This window comes from Primulina tabacum, chromosome 1 (assembly GCF_025594145.1).
Source record: "Primulina tabacum isolate GXHZ01 chromosome 1, ASM2559414v2, whole genome shotgun sequence".
Classification (NCBI taxonomy): Eukaryota; Viridiplantae; Streptophyta; class Magnoliopsida; order Lamiales; family Gesneriaceae; genus Primulina; species Primulina tabacum.
The window spans coordinates 16,042,798-16,061,918 of NC_134550.1; the positions used below are offsets into that span (position 1 = coordinate 16,042,798).

A 19,121-nucleotide genomic window follows, 5' to 3' on the forward strand; every position below is an offset into this window, starting at 1 on the left:
ATCGCCTTCTGTTATTTTCAAGATTTACATTCTGAGTGCCTTGATCTTCAGGTTTATCATGTTCATATACCGTACTAGATCTGAAAAATTTAATTGGTTTTAAATTGCCTTTTTCTAGTAGCGGTTGAGTTTGTGCTCCTGAGGTGATGCATTCATTAATGCTATAACCTAGCTCAATTCTGTCTCTGGCTGGCTTCTGCATTTCTTGCATCCTATTCAGAGAAATAGAGGACTTGTTCCAAGTGTTAACTGTATTTATCAACCTTTTGTTTTCTTTCAAAGTAGCATGGAACAATCTTCGCAGATCATCATTCTCAGCCGTTAGCAGACTTAACTTTACTCTCAAACCGTTAACCTCTTTTTGCTGCGAACAACTAGAGAGAGTTAACTTGTTTTCCAAGTTTTGTTTTGGCTTCATTGAACTGCTGTGATAGCCTCTTAAACTCATCTACCTTGTCGTGAAGTGCGGTGAAAAGATCTACTTGTGTGAATTCATCAGAGTTAAAGTCAAATACCATTTCATCAGTAGATTCTTGATCTTCTTTGGCCATGAGACACTCTACTTTCTCATCTTTGCTTTCACTTGAAGATTCTTCAGAAATAGATCTTTTAGATTCTGATTCAGCCCATTTGCCTTTGTCTTCTTCTGCAACTAGGACTCGCTGACTCTTCTTTTTGATGAATCATTTGTTGTCTTTAACTCGTCTTCTGTCACCTGATTTCTTTTCATCTTTTCTTGGCCTGTTGCATTCTGCAATAAAGTATCCTCTCTTGCCACAGTTAAAACAAGCTTGACCATCATAAGTATGGTCCTTGTTGAAGTGAGGTTTATTCATCTGTGATTGATTCTTACTGCATGAATTTACTGAATTTTTTAACGAATAAAGACATGGCTTCATTGCTTAATTGCTCGGCCGATTTCTTACTTGAGGACTCTTCGACCGGAATAGTCACTATGGTACCTGGCAGTGCCTTTGTTTGTTGCGATGTGGATGGATCCTCTTCAGTTCGTATTCCTAGCTCGAACTCATACGCTTTAAGGTCGGAGAAGAGATCATGAAGTTCCAGTTTGTTCATATCTTTTGATTCTCGCATTGCTATAGTATTTACATCTCATTCTCTGGGAAGAGCTCGCATGACCTTTAAAGCAATTTCTCTGTTGGAATATTATTTTTCGAGTGAGGTGAGTTCGATAATGATACTGCTGAATCGTTCGTCAAATTCTGCAAGAGTTTCTCCTGGCTTCATCTTTGCGTTGTCAAACTTCTGGATAGCCACAATCAACTTGTTTTCCTTAGTCTGATCATTGCCTTCGCATAGTTGAGTAAGTTTTTCCCATATTTCATTCGCAGTAATGCAGGTCTTGATTTTGGCGAACATATTCTTGTCCAGAGTTTTATAGAGAATATCTTTCGCAACGTTATCCAAATTTGCCTTCTTTTTATCCTCAGCTGTCCATTCAGATCTGTGCTTTTCAACCATCTGAGGAGCACCTTCAGTTATTGTTGCAGCTGTATTCACCTTCAGAATTCTCATTGGCCCGTCAGTGATGACATACCACATGTCGTCATCTTGGGCTGCTAAATGTGCCTGCATGCGAATTTTCCAATCGTCATAATCTTCTTTAGAGAACATTGGAATTTTATTGAAAGAATCCATAAGTGATTGAAAAGATGCCAGTGTTTGAGAAAACCCTGCTCTGATACCACTTGTTGGATCGGGAAAGAGTTTAGAGGGGGGTGAATGAACTATTTCAAATTTTCTGAATTAAAATAAGTTTTTCAAGAATTTTTAGGAGGTTGAAAATTCTTTCTCAAACGGTTGGAAACTAACCACTAATGAGTGCGAAAAACGGTTCACAATTTTCAACGACAGTTCAAACACTTTTGGAAAACGTAATAAATTGCGGTTAAAAAAGTAAGAGCTTGCGATAAGTAAATAACACAAGATTTTTATGGATGTTCAGAGATTGAATACTCCTACGTCACCCCTTCTTCCTTTTTCAGGAAGGATTCCACTAAAAGACTTTGGCTCTACAACGTATTTGCAACAGCCCACTCCAATCAGGATTTATCACACTGCCTGTATTGGAACTCTTAGTGATCACTTTACACTTCTGGATATTAAGAACTCTCAGTTCACCAGATAACAAGACTTGATCTAATAACCAAAAGGTTAGTGATGAGAATAGACGGTTTGGTGTGAGTAGCACGAAAAGGATCCTAAGATGATCAAATGATTTTCTGTTGAAAGCGTGTTGATTAAGCGAAGAAGTATGTAAAATTTTAGGAGCGCTCGAAAATCTTTTCAAGTATGCAAGCAAGCTGTTATGATTCGATTGTGAGCTGAAAAGACGCCTTTCTGCTAGCACACTCTTCCGTTAATATACACGATTTTCTTAACGGTCGGGAAGAACATAGCAACGTTAACCTGATTCTCTGAACAGATGAGTCGCTGTCGTATTTATGAGCATTAAATGTTCTTTAATGAACGCATTTAATTTTTCTTTTGCTCAGCACCGTTCTGAAGTGCTATTCTTGATGAGTTCCTTTTATAGTAACTGTATTTAGCATCAGAACATGCAGTCTATACTTGGTATCTCTATTTTGGGATAGGATCATAAATACGGATCAATCTTGGAGCAGATGTATATACGTTGACTTCAAGATGGTGTAATACTTTGAATGTATTAAACCGGTCAGAGAATGTCTTTGAGCAATAAATGGTCCTTTAAATGATCCGGTTCTGATAAGCGGTTGAAACTCCTTTTAGCTTTGGCCGGTTAGAAAGATACACCATTATTTGAGCTGGACGGTTGAACTGATATATGTCACACATATGAACCGCAGAGCTGTCTTGTTTTTGTCATACGCCAAAATTCTTGGGAATAATATTTTCTTCAACACGGTTGGATTAGTCTCTTTGGATTTATTTCGTTTCGAAAATTTCCTGCCTAAGTCTACTGTGATTGCTTATACTAAAATCATGTTATTCAATAAATATAAAATTTCCCAGAAATTTTATCAGAATAATATAATATTTAGCTCCACATCCAAGATTTTAGAAAATATATTTTGTCCAAATTGACCACATACGATGTAAACTCTGTGTTGTGCACAAAAAATATGCAGGGAAGCTTGTTTATAATTTAAAATCATTCAAGTTTTTAATCAACAAAAATATTTCAAACTAATATATTTAAAATCTATTTTGAATATATACTCTCATTCGGCAACTTATAAAAAACTATATTAGTGGTGTTAGAATATTTCAAGTGCCTTAAATTTTGATGTTTGACAAATAAACAGTTTCAAGTTGTTTCAGAATTCATCCAATCTTTAATTGCAAATTCAGGTTTTCGGAACGCTGAAATTTTTTTAAGCTGTTCAGGCATAATATCAAGAGTTCAATCCATCTACGCAAGGAATTCAAGCCGCAGTACTTCTGATTTCTAGCTAAGAGATCATCTATAAATCTGAAAGGATTAAAGTATCATATGCAATAAACGTGTTCAAACCGTTTAACTCCAACTGTACTGATAACGGTCAGATCTGAGTAAATTCAAAAGATACTTCAAGTCAAATCGTTTATGTTAATGTATGATAGCATAACATCCTACCAACATCGAATAACAGAACGTTTTCTATTATGTCCTAAGTCAATCAAATTTTCAGATGCTACTGGAGCTAAAGACGGAAAAAGAAAAAAAAGGCATTAAATGGAATTTATTACAGTGTACAATGATGATATTGACAGGTCATTTCTTCGTGAACAAGTGCCTATGATTGTTGAAAAAAAATCCGGCCAGTTGAAGTTTTTAAACTATATATATATATATATATATATATATATATATATATATATATATGTATGTATGTATATGCAGACTTCAAATAAAAGAAACTACCAAACAGATTGATTATTTTTCTCGAGCCTGCATACTTTTGAGATCTTCGATCATCGTTAATTTTTCATATTGAGATATACTCACATAGCACACGCCTTTCAGAATATATCATATATTTAAGGATCAATTTATGCTACATTACTAAGTCAAGCCGTCAATCTGACCATTGGATTATTTGTATTTTTTTTTGTAAACCTAGGGTTCTTAAACATCTAGATCTTGTAAAGTGATAATTAAGAGTTTCAGTTTAGGCAGTGATAAGTTCTAACTGAAATGAGTTGTTACAAGATGTTGTAAAACCAAAGTTTTTTTAGTGAAACCTTCCTAAGTGAAAGAAAGAATGACGTAAGAGTATTATATCCGAATATCCGTAAAGCATTTGTCGCATTTCATTAGGTACTTTATATTATTGCATATTAGTTTTAAGGCGTTTCTTATTAACTGCCTTATATATGTTTTGTCACTAGAGTCACGTCCCGAGACCGAGGCGTGGAACATCCGATGTTGTCAATAATCACATGACTATTAACAACAAGCCTCGTAGTAATCAAATATCTAAAACCAGTCTATTTCATAAATCATATCAATGTCTTTACAAAACTTGAACGAAATGTGGAAGCGTAAACAAATATAATTAAAACGAAATAACATGACTGGTCTCGTTACGAATTGACATCTTCATCATCCCCATAAATATTCTTGTTCTTCTTCCTCAATTTGTTCATTGTTCTTATCTGAGGGGAGGAAGTAAGGGGTGAGTATTTGAGAAAATTCTCACCAAGTAGGAGCCGATCGATCATAGTTGATAACAAATGCATACATATATCGTATGTCATTCGAATGCAGACAACATGTTCAAATCATAATATATCATATTAAATCAAACAAATGACACTGAAAATCATCTTATTTTATATTGCTAACTGATCAGTTTCCTAAGTTATATCCTCTAAGGGGGCGATGTCATAATTATTATATCCCACCGAATCAGGGCCAAATCAAATCAAATCAAATGTCGGAATTTCCTGACCATTTCAAATGTGAATCATAGCAGTGACTTCAAAAATATTTTTCTCAAACATGCTTTCAAATATCATTTAGCAAATCGAAGAAATAACATATGTCGATCGAATTTCAAGAAACATACATAATTTATTTTTGTGCAAACGTTGACACACTTATGAAGAACAATCATGTCAATATATATATATATATATATATATATATATATATATCAAATAGTACCTTATGAAATACAAGTGTGCATAAAAGTATATCAAAAACCCACTTACTTAAAAGATTGTTTCAAAAATCTTCGAATGAACAAGTTAGAGTTTGACACTGAAAAACTAGTCACCTTGTAAGAATGTTTATGCATAATTGAACCGTTGGATCGGTCTGAATTTTTGCTATGTTGCTCAAAATACATGTAGGTGTATTCTGAACGGTGAAGATCAGATTTAGACTTATAAAAAATGAGCAAAACTTTCTGAAATTGAATAGAATTTTTGGTATTCGAAAATTGCAACTTTTGGAGAGGACTTTTGATGTTGTTTTGGTGTTATTTCACTCAGCCATTTGCCACTATTTATAGACGCCAATGTTACTTTAGGCCTCCCCCCTCCATGCCAAAGGTTGCATGGTTTATTGCATGTAATTTGTTCTCCTCCATACCAAAGGTTGCATCATTTATTGCATGTTATTTATTATCATCCATGCCAAAGTTTGCATGATTTACTACATGTAATTTATTATCTTCCATGAAATAATTCATCTTCAATGCAAAACTATAATCAACTTGCGCTGTCTCTTTGTATAGTAAAATTTTGGGTCTTCACATCCCTTCATCCTTATTGGAAGTTTTGTCCTCGAAACTTGAGTTGTTTTTCTCATTCAAAGAGAAAGATATGTTTCTCTCATATTTGCTTCCAACTCCCAAGTGGCTTACCTTTCTGTGTGATTTGACCAATGTATTTTGACATAAAGAATACTTGTTCGTCTCAATACTTGGTCGTTGGTATCCACAATTTTAATGAGAAATTCTTCATATCTTAATTCTTTGTTCAAGTTCCCTTCGATTAATAGCGATCCTTCTTCAAGAACATGACTTGGATCAAAGACATATTTTCTTAGTTGTGAAACATGGAAGACATTATGAATCCTCGCCATATTGGGTGGTAAGACTAGCCTGTATTCTAGTGTTCCCATTTTCTCTAGGATTGCAAACGGTCCAAGATATTTAGGATTTAGTTTCCCAGCCTTACGAAATTGGATTACTCTTTTCATCGGAAAAAATATATAAATAGTGAAATAATCACATCACGTTATTATAATGAAATTTTCATAGAGTCCTTTTTATATAATAACATGATATTATTCAAGTATATATATACAATAATTAAACAGTAACACAATAAAATTATATAGGCAGTGTAATCACATCACGTTATTAAAATGAGGTGTCATAGATTTCTTTTATATAATAACATGATATTATACATTAAATATATATATACAATAAAAATAAATAAACAGTAAATAAATATTCTTGCTTTTGAATATGGTTATATTGTTCTTGTGTTTTGGAGCTTGGAAAAATATGGAGAACCGAACCTTCGAGTATCGTGCTGATAACGTGTTAAAAGTAAAAATTTACGGTAAAAAGTTATAAAAATCTCAAACTCTCAAAATTTACCAAACTACAAACTTTATAAAATTTCTCTCTACTCAATTGTGATTTTATCACACATTGAAAGACCTATTTATAAATTTTTTTTGAAAATAATCCAAAAATAAATTCATCATTACATACATCATCACACACTAATTTTCAATATTTACAACTCTTATTTTCAATATTCAAATATATCAACTCTTATTTTTCAACATTTAAATATATCAACTATTATTTTTCAATACAAATATTATTTTCAACAATTTTCAGTTAGTATATTGAGTGCAATAATTGTCTCAGATAGAGAAATCGAAACATGGTGATCCAACTGTTGTATAGTTTAAAAGATTTAAGTTGTATTGTTACCACCAATAATAGCTTTTGGTAAAACAGCAAGCACTCAGTTCTACACAATTGGTATCAGAGTCAATGTCACATGTTCGATTCTAATTGATTATAAGAAGTGTAATAATTATTGGGTGAGAGATTATTAAGTGTAATAATTATTCTTATCAGGTAGAACATATTAGTTATATTATATTAGTAATATTATATTTATTAGTGCCTAAGGATATTTTAGTCTATTTACTTTCATTGTAAACCTAAACTATATAAACTCTTTATGTTGTTTCTACGGTTCAACAAGAAATCTTATTCTTCTTTTCTCTATGTTATCATGGTATCAGAGCCGCCCTATAAATTTGTTTGATGTTTTGAGAGACTGTTAATCCAATCTATAGTTATTGGAGATCGATTACGTTTCTCAAATTTGAAAAGAAAAAGAAGAAAAAGAAGGGGATTTTTCGGATTTTCGGAATTTTCAGGAGCAGTAAGACGAGAATTGCGATTTCTCACGTTTCAGCCGTTGGATCGTCTTGAAATTTTGATAGTTGGTTTAGAACATATAGAGGTACATTCTGAACGGTGGAGATCGTTTTTTTTGTTTTCTAAGACTGTTCAGTTAGGGAAAAACGAGACTGCAATTTGGGATTTGGAATTTTCGGTTTTTCAGATTTTTCACTTTGATTTGTTCTCGCTTTGTTTGATTGGATTTTGTCAATTTTTTGATTTTTCGACTCTGTTGATTTGGTTATTTGGGGATTCAAATTCTGTTGATTCAAGGATTTCAGATTTGGGGATTTCTTTTCTGTGTCTATTTCATTATGGCTAGTCGTAAGGATGATTCTCTTCAGTCGATTAGTATTCAATTGGATGGTTAAAACTACACGTATTGGAGCTATGTTATGAAGAATTTTTTGCGTGGAAAATCTATGTGGAGCTATGTTACAGGTGTGAGGGTTAAACCTACAGACGACCATGCAAACGATTATGCGGCCTTGGTCGACAATTGGGAGGCTGATAATTCGAAGATTATTACGTGGATTAACAATTCTGTTACTCACTCTATTGGTGTTCAATTGGCTAAGTATGAGACGGCTAAAGAGGTATGGGATCATCTGGCTAGATTGTATACGCAGTCTAATTTCGCCAAACAGTATCAATTGGAGTCAGATATTCGCGCACTTCAGCAGAATGATATGAGTATTCAAGAGTTTTATTCTGCCATGACTAATCTCTGGGATCAGTTGGCTCTCACTGAGTCTGCAGAGCTGCGAGCATTTGAACCGTATATTTCTCGTAGAAAAGCACAACGTCTGGTACAGTTTTTGATGGCCCTTCGGAATGATTTCGAGGGATTACGTGGGACAATTCTACATCGTTCTCCTCTTCCATCTGTTGATTCAGTGGTTAATGAACTGTTAGCAGAGGAGATTCGGCTTAAGTCTAAAGTAGATAAGGTGTCTGTCACAAATACGACTCCATCCGTCTTTGCTGCTCCTCAACATTCTCCACCTAGCAACCAAAACAGATCAGCTCCTAAGGTCTCTCCGGATGAATGTGCTTTCTGCAAGGGGAAAGGTCATTGGAAGGCTCAGTGTTCGAAATTGCTGAGTAAAGGCAAGCAACAGCAGCAACAATGACCACCGCAACAACAACGTCCGCCGCAGACTGCTCCATGGTCGTATCGCCCACCTCAGTCCAACAATGCAGTTGCTGCCCCGTCTTTGGATCCATATATGTTTGAGCAGTTTCAGCAGTTCCTTACTTCACATTCTCATGCCATGTCAGCCTCCTCTCCTAAAGGTTTGTCTTTGTCTGCTAATTCAGGTAAATCGTCTCCTTTATGGATCTTAGATTCAGGCGCTTCTCATCATATGTCTCCTGATATTGATTCTTTTACGTCTGTTAATTCTGCTCCCTCTTTGTCTGTCATGACCGCCGATGGTACTCCAATGCCATTGGTAGGAATTGGCTCTGTTAGCACATCTCGTGTATCTCTATCAGATGTATACCATATTCCTAGTCTAACCTTAAATCTTGCATCTGTTGGTCAATTGTGTGATTCTGGTCTCTCAGTTCTTTTTACTTCTACCAATTGTTGTGTTCAGGACCCGCAATCTCAGAAGGTGATTGGGACAGGCCGTAGGTAAGGGAGACTCTATGTTTTGGATAAGCTCCAAATATCAGATATTGCTGCTTCTAGTGTGGATTTGTCGTCTTTTCGTTTGAGTTGTTCGTCTTCTGATTTTCATCTTTGGCATTCTCGTTTGGGTCATGTTTCTGCGTCTCGTTTAAAGTTTTTGTTGTCTACAGAAGTTTTAGGTCATTTATCCAGTCATGATATTTCTGATTGTCGTGGTTGTAAACTGGCTAAATTTTCAGCCTTGCCTTTTTATAAAAGTATTTCTTTTTCTATTGCGCCATTTGATCTTGTGCATTCTGATGTGTGGGGACCCTCTCCTGTATCCACCAAAGGGGTTCCAGATATTATGTTTCGTTCATTGATGATTTCACTCGTTATACTTGGGTTTATCTTATGAAACACAGGTATGATTTTCTTACCATATTCAGTAACTTTAGAGCCCTTGTGAAAACCCAACATTCATCTGTCATTAAACGTTTTCAGTGTGATTTGGGGGGTGAATACACTTCTAACAATTTTTCTCAGTTACTTGCTTCTGATGGGACTATCCACCAAACCTCGTTTACAGACACTCCTCCACAAAATGGTGTTGCTGAAAGGAAACATCGCCATCTTGTTGAAACAGCTCGTTCGTTTTTGTTGTCAGCTGAGGTTCCAAGTGAGTTTTGGGGAGAGGCAATACTTACAGCTGTTCATGTGATCAATAGCATTCCTATATCTCATAATTTCGGTTTGTCCCCTTTTGAAAAGTTATATATTCATTCACCTGATTACTCATCGTTGCGCGTCTTCGGTTGTACTTGCTTTGTTCTCCGACCACATGTTGAGCGTAATAAATTGTCTCCTCGATCCGCCTTATGTGTCTTTTTGGGTTATGGTGTTGGTCAAAAATGATATCGTTGTTTTGATCCAGCTAGTCAAAAATTGTATGTCTCGCATCATGTTGTGTTTTTAGAGCATATTCCCTTCTTTTCTGTTCCTGCTAGTTCTCATCACATGACACGGTCAGATTTAGTTCGTATTGATCCTTTCGATACCGACCCCGACGATGTTCTATCTGATACTTTGGTTCACGAGGCATCCACCTCTCATGCCCCTGCTCCTACGACCACCCAGTTGTCGGATGAGATTGCGGAGGATCCTCCTCTGTGTCAGTCTACTCGTACTCGTAAGTCTACTAAACTCCCTGATTTTGAGTACTCTTCTTATTATACTTCCTTAGATTCTTTTGTTGCCGCTGTTCATCGTCTTTATGAGCCTTTGTCCTATAGAGAGGCAGTTCGTGATCCTCTTTGGCAGGATGCTATGGCTGAGGAACTTACTGCTCTACACCAGACTCATACATGGGATTTGGTTTCGCTGCCGTCCGGAAAACATACCATTGGTTCTCGTTGGGTCTACAAGATTAAAACCAAATCCGATGGATCTATTGAACGATACAAGGCCCGACTTGTTGCTAAAGGCTATTCCCAGGAGTATGGCATGGATTATGAAGAAACTTTTGCCCCTGTTGCAAAAATGACGACTGTTCGCACTCTGATTGCAGTTGCTTCTGTTTGTCAATGGAAAATATCTCAGATGGATGTCAAGAATGCCTTCTTGAATGGCGATCTTCATGAGGAAGTTTATATGACGCCTCCTCCCGGTGTAGCTCATCAACCTGGTAAAGTTTGCAAACTTCGCAAAGCTCTTTATGGTCTCAAACAAGCACCACGTGCCTGGTTTGAAAAGTTTTCCATAGTGATCACTTCGTTTGGCTTTCTTCCTAGTCACCACGATTCGGCATTATTTGTCAAGCGTACAACGGCAGGTCGTATTCTATTATCCTTGTATGTTGATGACATGATAATTACTGGTGATGATTATAATGGTATTGAGTTTTTGAAGTCTGAGTTGGCACGTTGCTTCGCTATGAAAGATTTAGGTGTGCTACGTTATTTTTTGAGAATTGAGGTTGCCTATTCTCCAAAAGGCTATCTCTTATCTCAATCAAAGTATATAGCTGATTTGTTTGAGTGTACTCGACTCACTGACAACAAGATTGTTGATACTCCCCTTGAGACTAATGCTAGATACTCTCCGTCGGATGGCACTCCTTTGACAGATTCCAGTCTCTATCGTACCATTGTAGGCAGTTTGGTTTATCTTACTATGACTCGCCCCGACATTGCGCATGCTGTTCATGTGGTTAGTCAGTTTGTCACTGCTCATACTACAGTTCATTGGGCTGCCGTTCTTCGTATTCTCAGGTACATTCGGAGCACTCAGTTTCATAGTCTCTTGTTCCCTTCTACGTCTTCGTTAGAGCTGTGTGCTTATTCTGATGCGGATTGGGCTGGTGATCCTACGAATCGCAAATCGACCACTGGATTTTGTATTTTCCTCGGTGACTCGCCTATTTCGTGGAAGAACAAGAAACAAGATGTCATATCTCGCTCTTCTACAGAAGCAAAGTATCGTGCCATGGCCTCGACTACCTGTGAAATCGTTTGGTTACGCCGGTTGCTTGCTGATATGGGTATTTCTCTTTGTCACCCTACTCCGTTACATTGTGATAATCAGAGTGCTATTCAGATTGCACACAATCCAGTTTTTCATGAGCGAACCAAACATATCGAGATTGATTGTCATGTCACTCGCCACCACCTACAGATCGGCACCATCACATTACCATTCGTTTCTTCTCATCTGCAAATTGCTGATATGTTTACAAAAGCACTCTAGGCTTCGCGCTTCCGTTTCTTGTCTGACAAACTCTCAATGCTTATCGCTGCAGCATCGTGAGTTAGAGGGGGAATATTAGTTATATTATATTAGTAATATTATATTTATTAGTGCCCAAGGATATTTTAGTCTATTTACTTTCATTGTAAACCTAAACTATATAAACTCTTTATGTTGTTTCTACGGTTCAACAAGAAATCATATTCTTCTTTTCTCTATGTTATCAAAACAATCAGAAATTGATGATTGAACTATTGTACGGTTTAAAAAATTTGAGATATACCGTCACCAACTTTTGGTAAAAGTGTAGTTGTCCCTACACAGTAGTTGCCCCTACTCCTCCTGCCACCACCACCATTGTTGTCCTTCCTCGTCCTGCCCCACGACTGCTGCCCCTCCTCCTGCCACTACTAGCGTTGGACTGTGGATTTCAAATTGCGGTATTTACCTTATTTGTCTGTGTGAGTCTAGGCACGTCGATTATTATTATTTTTAAAAAAAACATAGAATATACAAATTTATAATATTTAGATGATGAATCTCTTTTGAATAATCATATAATATACAGTGATTAAATTTCGTGCATTTACATTAGGCTTAATGAAGAATGAAGGGTTTTAATTATGTGAAGATTCATAAATTTACGTGTATAATTTACAATGGTTTTTACTCGAAGGTTTTTACGTGAATAATCATATTATATACAGTGATTAAATTTCGTGCATTTCCTTGAGCTTCACCGCCAGTTCTGAGTTAATATAGTGATTTACCAGTAGTTTTTACTCTTTGCTTTTTTACACATAAGCCAATCATATGTAGTTAATAACTGCTTAAGTTTAATGTTTTGTTAATTACATTAGTTAATTTTTTATAATAAACTTGACCACATTAAAATGCAATTAATCTTGTGAGAGTTGTGGTGTTTAGCTTTTTTATAAATCCTCGTAATTTTTTTTTTTTAACTGATCTTCCTTTCAAATTTTATCTGTCTGTTGATTAATATATCACTGTTTTAGATTAAAAATAATACTAATATTATCTTTTAATTTATTATCAGTACCCTTTGACATACTAAAAATCCGTTCTAAGTTGTATTAAGACCAAACTGACTATTTACCAGGAGAAGTCAAAACAAACAAATTTTTATAGTTTTCCATAGATAATTAGTGTAACTTGATAAAATATGTTGTTACGTTATATGATTTTAGCGTGAAGGATTAAGCCTGTTTAATTTATTTTATCGACCAAAATACCCCTCTATTATATGCTTAAAATCCAACTACCATGAATGGGGGCACACAACATGAACCAGTGAAATATCCCAAATCTCTCCGGCTTGAATCGCACCAAGGCGGGCTTAGCATCCAAAGAGAAATGTGAGAATCAACCACCAACAAACCCAGAAGAGAAACAGATCCCACCATTCTAAAGGTCCCAAATCCATTTACATTGCCTTAATTTCTAAAGGTTTAGCATATGCATGCATGATGCAGATACAACTTTCATACGAGGTGAATATATTATAGCCACACAAGTATCAGAAAAATAAAATTATGAGTATGGATATAAAATGGGTTTTAATTTCTTTATATATATATATATGTATGTATAATGTATATATAATTGCTTCCAAAGAAAAAAAGAAAGAAGAAAGAATATGGGCGGGAAAGTAATTTTACACTTTGCTCATCCTAAAAAAAATTACCTCCTCCACAAATATTCAGAGTGTAAATGGACTTAGAGGCTGGTAAACTATGGGAATACTTGACATTGTGATGTTTCCCATGAGCACATATGGTGCCACAGAATCCTCTTCCATCACAGGATCAACCTGCAGCACCTTCTCAGGCACGATTTTGTTTCTGTCAACCTTGGCCAACACCTCGAAATGCATAGTTACAGTCTCAGGCTTTGTTCTCCACTCTGGGTAACCCTCGAGGAAAAATTCTTCACCTTTTCTTATCTTCTTCTCGACCTTGAAACCTATCTTTATGAAAGTCTGAGCTGACACATCTGCCTTCAAAAGCTTAAAAGAACCCTCCTTATTCGCACCAGGACCGAGCAAAGAGGAAAGCAGTGTCTCAAAGCCGAGTAACTTGGAATTCGAGCCATTGATAGATGTGATGGGCCAAAATTTACTTGAAAAGTCCGTTGCAAGAAGAGCCTGTGGTTCTCCTGGTAGATCAATGGCTGGTGGGGCGTTGGTGTCCATGGATTTTCTTTTTGCTGCAGAGGATAGCTCGACTAGATCAGGTGCAAGACGCTTGAGTTTAAGCTTTGAAGAGGAAGATGATGATGCAGGGGATGTAAGTGATGTGGGGCCAACAATTCTAAGGGAAACAAGAGGACCATTGTGGGAACGTGCCGCATGTAGTAGATTTTCCGCCATACTTAAAAGACCAGAAGCAAAACCATTATCAGTTCTATTTAAGGGCAGTGGAAACTCCACTGCATGATGCAAGCTAACAGATCTGGCACCCTTGATGATGACCACGGCACCATCTGCTAAGATCACTTTCTTCAACACACCAGCATCCACATCATGCTGCATCATGTTTTATGCAAAAAGATCAATCAATACAGAAGTATCAAGAGAAAACAAGCATCCAATTGCTAGTTCCATTTGCATATACATGTGATAACACTCAATTTCCACCTTAATGTCCATGTTTGAATTGTTACAAAGATCCACAGCTCTTTACTAAAGCCTGTTTTTAGTAACCAACAACAAATTTTATTCCTCATCCAAAAGATTTATTATATTTTTAGAAATACATTTTTTGTAGTCTTAATGCAGTGAACCATGCACATTCCTGAATACATGTGAAAGGCAAAAATACATGTGAAAGGGAAAAATAAAGGCAAGACAGCAGTGCTAGATTAGACACAATATAGTCTTAATGCAGTGAACCATGCACATTTCCGAATCTATACACCCTACTCATCATTGCTGACATTACCAGCTTGTAGGCCCTTCTAAGTAAACACACCCAAAACACACACATAAATATACATACATACAAATCTGTATGTATTTTATAGGCAGAGAGTGACAGTGGGAAGAACTTTTAATGTTACTCGAGATGTTTTTATATATTACGCATACATAATGTATTACATGTAGAGGATTTAATCAACTTTTTTGTTGGGCTGTTCGATTCTGGCACATATATACAAGCGTTTTTGGATATACAGTAAAGAGAGATTTTGTGATGTGAGCCACGAAGAATTAGAGGAACCAAACTCAACTTTGATGCTTTAGTTAGGAGAACTTTGATGCTTTAGTTAGGAGAACTTCTTTTTAGTACTCTTATTTTTGTTTCAAGCTAAAACAAATTAACTTTCAACAACCATCAACAAATTTTATTCCTCATCCAAAAGATTTGGTTGTACTGTTGATTCGGTTACCATCCTCTGTCCTTTTCCAGAATATAATACAAGCCTTAGTCTTAACCTATTTGAGGTGGCTAACACATGTTCAAGAATCAACAGCATACAATACACATCCGATAGGTTTTTTTAAGGTCGAACAATCAAAATTTGAAGAAGCATACAACATAATACCGAACTAAATTATTCATATCAATCACGGATGAAAAACACGAACTTACAGGCAAAGAAATCCTCATGTCGTTTGCATCCTGAATCCACAGCTCCATTGGACCGGCCAACTGAAAGGGGGAAAGTACAGGCATCTGATAATCTAATTGCCTCCTGTCTACTAATCCGCTTTCATCACCCGGCATGATCGGATGTTCCGATCTGAAAATTGGCAAATCGACGTATTCCCAACTATTCACGTCCTCCACAAGCTTAAAGGGCATGGCTTTATGACCAATCTGAACAATGAAGTCGTACACTACAGACTTCCCCACCTGAGCGTCACTCGAATCGAAACCAGAAATCTTGAAATCATCAGATTGAAACCCTAATCCCTTCACAGTTATATCCTTCAAATCCTATGTCAACCAGAAAACATAACATTAAAAAAATCAAGATCAAAAAGAAAATCATTGTTACTCAACATTACTCTAACAGTAAAAAGACGAAAGCTTTGCTCCAAAATATGCAAAAAAATTTAAAAATAATAATAATAATACTCCCTCTTCTCCCAATCCAAGTCCCAACTCCGAACCTAAATTATATACACAACCCTTGATAATTCAGAATTCAAAATCTTTCCTTAATCGAAATTTCAATTCGAAGATGCATCAAATAAAGCCAAAAGACCGGGTTGAACAAGAATTTAATAAAAAATACCTTAATGGCTTCAGTTAACGAAGGCTCAAAACCTTGTGCGGCAACCGAAGCGGTTGATGGCGAGACTTTAGTTGAGATCAAAACCAAACAAAACACCGCAGAAAAATACGGCGATCGGAACCGCAAATCCATTGAAGTTAACAGAATCAACAGAAATATAGAATCGAATCAAACAATAGGTAATTGTATGAACCCAGCAGAAAAATTGATTTTAAAAAATAATAAAGCAGATAAAGGATACTTCTAGAACTCTGAGGTGATTACGTGGACGAGACGGACCAATAGGAATTGAGAGAATGATGCGACAATTAGATTTGATTGGAGAGAGGTAACTACGACAGTAATTTTAGGGTCCGACACGGTTTCCAGTATAAACTGGGCTGGCCGTCGGGTTTGGATATTGGATATCCAAACGGGTCAGTTGTTTTTTTGAAAAAAAATCCAGTTCGAGTTTATATTTGAACTAGAATTTTCTTTTTCAGATGGATACGGATACATATATTTTTTTTATGTTTCAGATTTTATGTAATTAACAATTAATAGTTAAATATATATATCATAAAATATAAAACAAACAGAAAAATATTATCCGAATATTTTTGCATTGGAAAAGGATATGACCATTCTTATTGAAGTTATTTTTTGTTTTTAGCTCTAAAAACAATAAGGAAATTTTGGATACCCAATATTTTCGGGTCGTGTTCGGATGGTTGAAAAGACGACTCCAGACGCCGACCCTAGGTTTGAAGAATACAAATATTTTTATCATCAGTGTGTCTAGGTTGTGTTTTTTATTTTAATAAATTGTAAGAATTATTATGAGAATGTTATTTATGTGTATGACAAGTTGGTCTACTGTAAGACCTTGAAATGAGATAATGATATTTTAAGAAAAATATATAGATTAAAAAATATATATATATTTATTATTATTATGAATATATATATATATACATGTACACATAGATAAATATAAAATTGCAATATTTAGTTGTTTTTGCAATTAGACCACGTCAAAAAATGTTAAATATTGGTCAAATCATTGTCAGATTCTAATTCGAATTCTTCTTCATTTATTTCATCTTCGGTACCATCCGATATATCATCGAAGTCCCCTTGAACATTGACATTGATATCGCTTGTAGGTTGTAAGGTGTCCATCTCCATCTCCATCTCCATCTCATCTTCATCATCACAATTTTCAACCATCCAAAATTTAGCTTTGCTAATATCACTTTCTTGTAAAATCTCAAATTTATGTTTTCTCTTTTTCTTGTTCATCAATCTTTCATTGAATTGGACATACACTAGATTATTCATCCTTGTAGTATCTAGTCTATTTCTTTTTTTAGTGTGTATCTACATTAAAAACAAAAGAAAAAATTAGAATAAGCTACAAATTATCATATTGCCACAAAAATAAAGTATAATGAAGTAAATATTTACCCCTTCAAAGACACTTCAATTCCTTTCACAACCCGATGAAGCAGTAGTTAAACCAAGGATCTTTTTTGCCATCACTTTCAAATTTGTCACCTCATTTCCATAGAAGTCCCACCAACTAACTATCAAAATTTAAAAAAAGAGAGAAATATCATGATATGTATCAACAATAATATATAAACATGAAAGGAAATAAAATAATGTTTACATACCTGGATTGTAATTTTGATAATTGTTTAGGCATCCACTTAATGCTAATTTTTTTCCAAACGCTCCTTCTTTTTGTGTGTATTTTTGCAACTCAACATTTATCACATGATTTTGCATTTGAACATCAGGAAAGAACTTTTCAACAGTAGTGATCATATTATTTGTTATCAAATGATCATCTTTGATGCTTTGATTCTTGAAGAAATAATATGGATTCAGAAGATAAGCTGTCGTATGAATTGGACTATCAAGACGACCCTTACTTTTTGCGTCAATAATGTCTAAAATTGGCCCATAATCACTTTCTTTCTTCAACGTTTTTTGAATTTCATCCTTTCCATTCAATAACTCTCCATGCACAAAACCCATAGAAGGTTTCTCCTCTCCATCAGCAAGTCTAAGAACTTTTACCAATGGAGTGAATACTCGCAAGCACAAATCTATCGAGTTCCAAAAATCATTGGGGACAAAAGTATCAAATGCCTCTTTTCCTTTTTTGCTCCTAGACCATTTAGTGTTATCTCATTCATTACTACACTAGTAGAAGTTCCTTGATTTACTTCGCATATTCAATGAAGTAATAGGTATATAATTGCCGAAGTAGACGCACGTGAAGTAATATGTAATCATTTTACTTCGCATTATCACCGAAGTCGTATCCAAGAAATTAGCGAAGTCTTTGGTCGAAATTAGATTGATGCTGAAGTAAAACAATATCTTCTAACTCGTCGATTTCGTAAAGTGCAGAAGTAATAGCTTATATATAACTGCATAGTTTACATTGAATGACGAAGTAAATGTGTTGTATAACTTCACAGTTTTGTATTTTGTGAAGTAATTGATGCGAATGACTTCGCTATTATGGAACTAAATCCTAATTAGCGACGATTTTTGTGGGATAGACCGTCGCTAATTTGCGACGGTGTTACATACCGTGGCTAATTAGCCACGGTTTATATAAAAAAGCCGTCGCTAATTAGCGACATATTAAATTATACAATCGCTAATTAGCGACCGTTAATCACAAAACTGTCGCTAATTAGCGACAGACTATCTCAAAACCGTTGCTAATTAACGACGGAATATTTCAAAATCGTCGCTAATTTATATTTTTTTTAAAAAAATTATTTTTATAAGTTAATAAAAAATATTTAATTTTATAATTTCTTATACATATTTTTAAATAATCTCCTCAACTAATCTTAATATTATATTTTTAAATAATCTATAAAATGATTTAACTTGCGATAAAATAAACGAACAACAAAATTAAATTCTTGATCATAAATTAAAAAGATAAAATAAACAAACAACAAAATTAAATTCTTGATCATAAATTAAAAATTGAAGCTAAAAAATTTATCTAGAGTGAAACTAAAATCGTTTAAGAGAAAAAAATAGACCGAAAATGTGAAGCG

At 35.1% G+C, this 19,121-nt stretch overlaps 3 protein-coding genes and 1 long non-coding RNA gene across 5 annotated transcripts; 1 reads left to right on the plus strand and 3 right to left on the minus strand.

Annotated features, from left to right (window-relative positions):
• Positions 1-1,167: 1,167 nt before the first annotated feature.
• On the minus strand, positions 1,168-1,659 carry LOC142505741 (uncharacterized). Its single transcript, XM_075618844.1, has one exon. It carries the CDS (start codon positions 1,657-1,659, stop codon positions 1,168-1,170), a length of 492 nt encoding a protein of 163 aa, XP_075474959.1.
• A 5,492-nt stretch (positions 1,660-7,151) lies between these two features.
• On the plus strand, positions 7,152-9,539 carry LOC142518287 (uncharacterized). 2 transcript variants are annotated; one of them, XM_075621044.1, is made up of 2 exons: positions 7,152-8,750; positions 9,032-9,539. In XM_075621044.1, exon 1 carries the CDS (start codon positions 7,826-7,828, stop codon positions 8,561-8,563), a length of 738 nt encoding a protein of 245 aa, XP_075477159.1. In that variant the 5' UTR covers positions 7,152-7,825; the 3' UTR covers positions 8,564-8,750; positions 9,032-9,539. The 2 variants fall into 2 exon arrangements, with proteins under 2 accessions (XP_075477159.1, XP_075477169.1); XM_075621054.1 differs by having other exon boundaries at positions 7,152-8,726.
• Positions 9,540-13,329: 3,790 nt separating this feature from the next.
• On the minus strand, positions 13,330-16,329 carry LOC142542381 (protein TUNICAMYCIN INDUCED 1-like). Its single transcript, XM_075648991.1, has 3 exons — positions 16,051-16,329; positions 15,402-15,749; positions 13,330-14,335 (listed from the first exon to the last, which is right to left on the minus strand). The coding sequence occupies exons 1-3, from the start codon at positions 16,180-16,182 to the stop codon at positions 13,511-13,513; spliced, it is 1,305 nt and encodes a 434-aa protein (XP_075505106.1). The 5' UTR covers positions 16,183-16,329; the 3' UTR covers positions 13,330-13,510.
• Positions 16,330-17,064: 735 nt separating this feature from the next.
• LOC142518295 (uncharacterized) lies at positions 17,065-18,393 on the minus strand. Its single transcript, XR_012813506.1, has 3 exons — positions 17,706-18,393; positions 17,497-17,615; positions 17,065-17,409 (listed from the first exon to the last, which is right to left on the minus strand). It is a non-coding gene; the product is annotated as an uncharacterized LOC142518295 (long non-coding RNA).
• Positions 18,394-19,121: the final 728 nt, after the last annotated feature.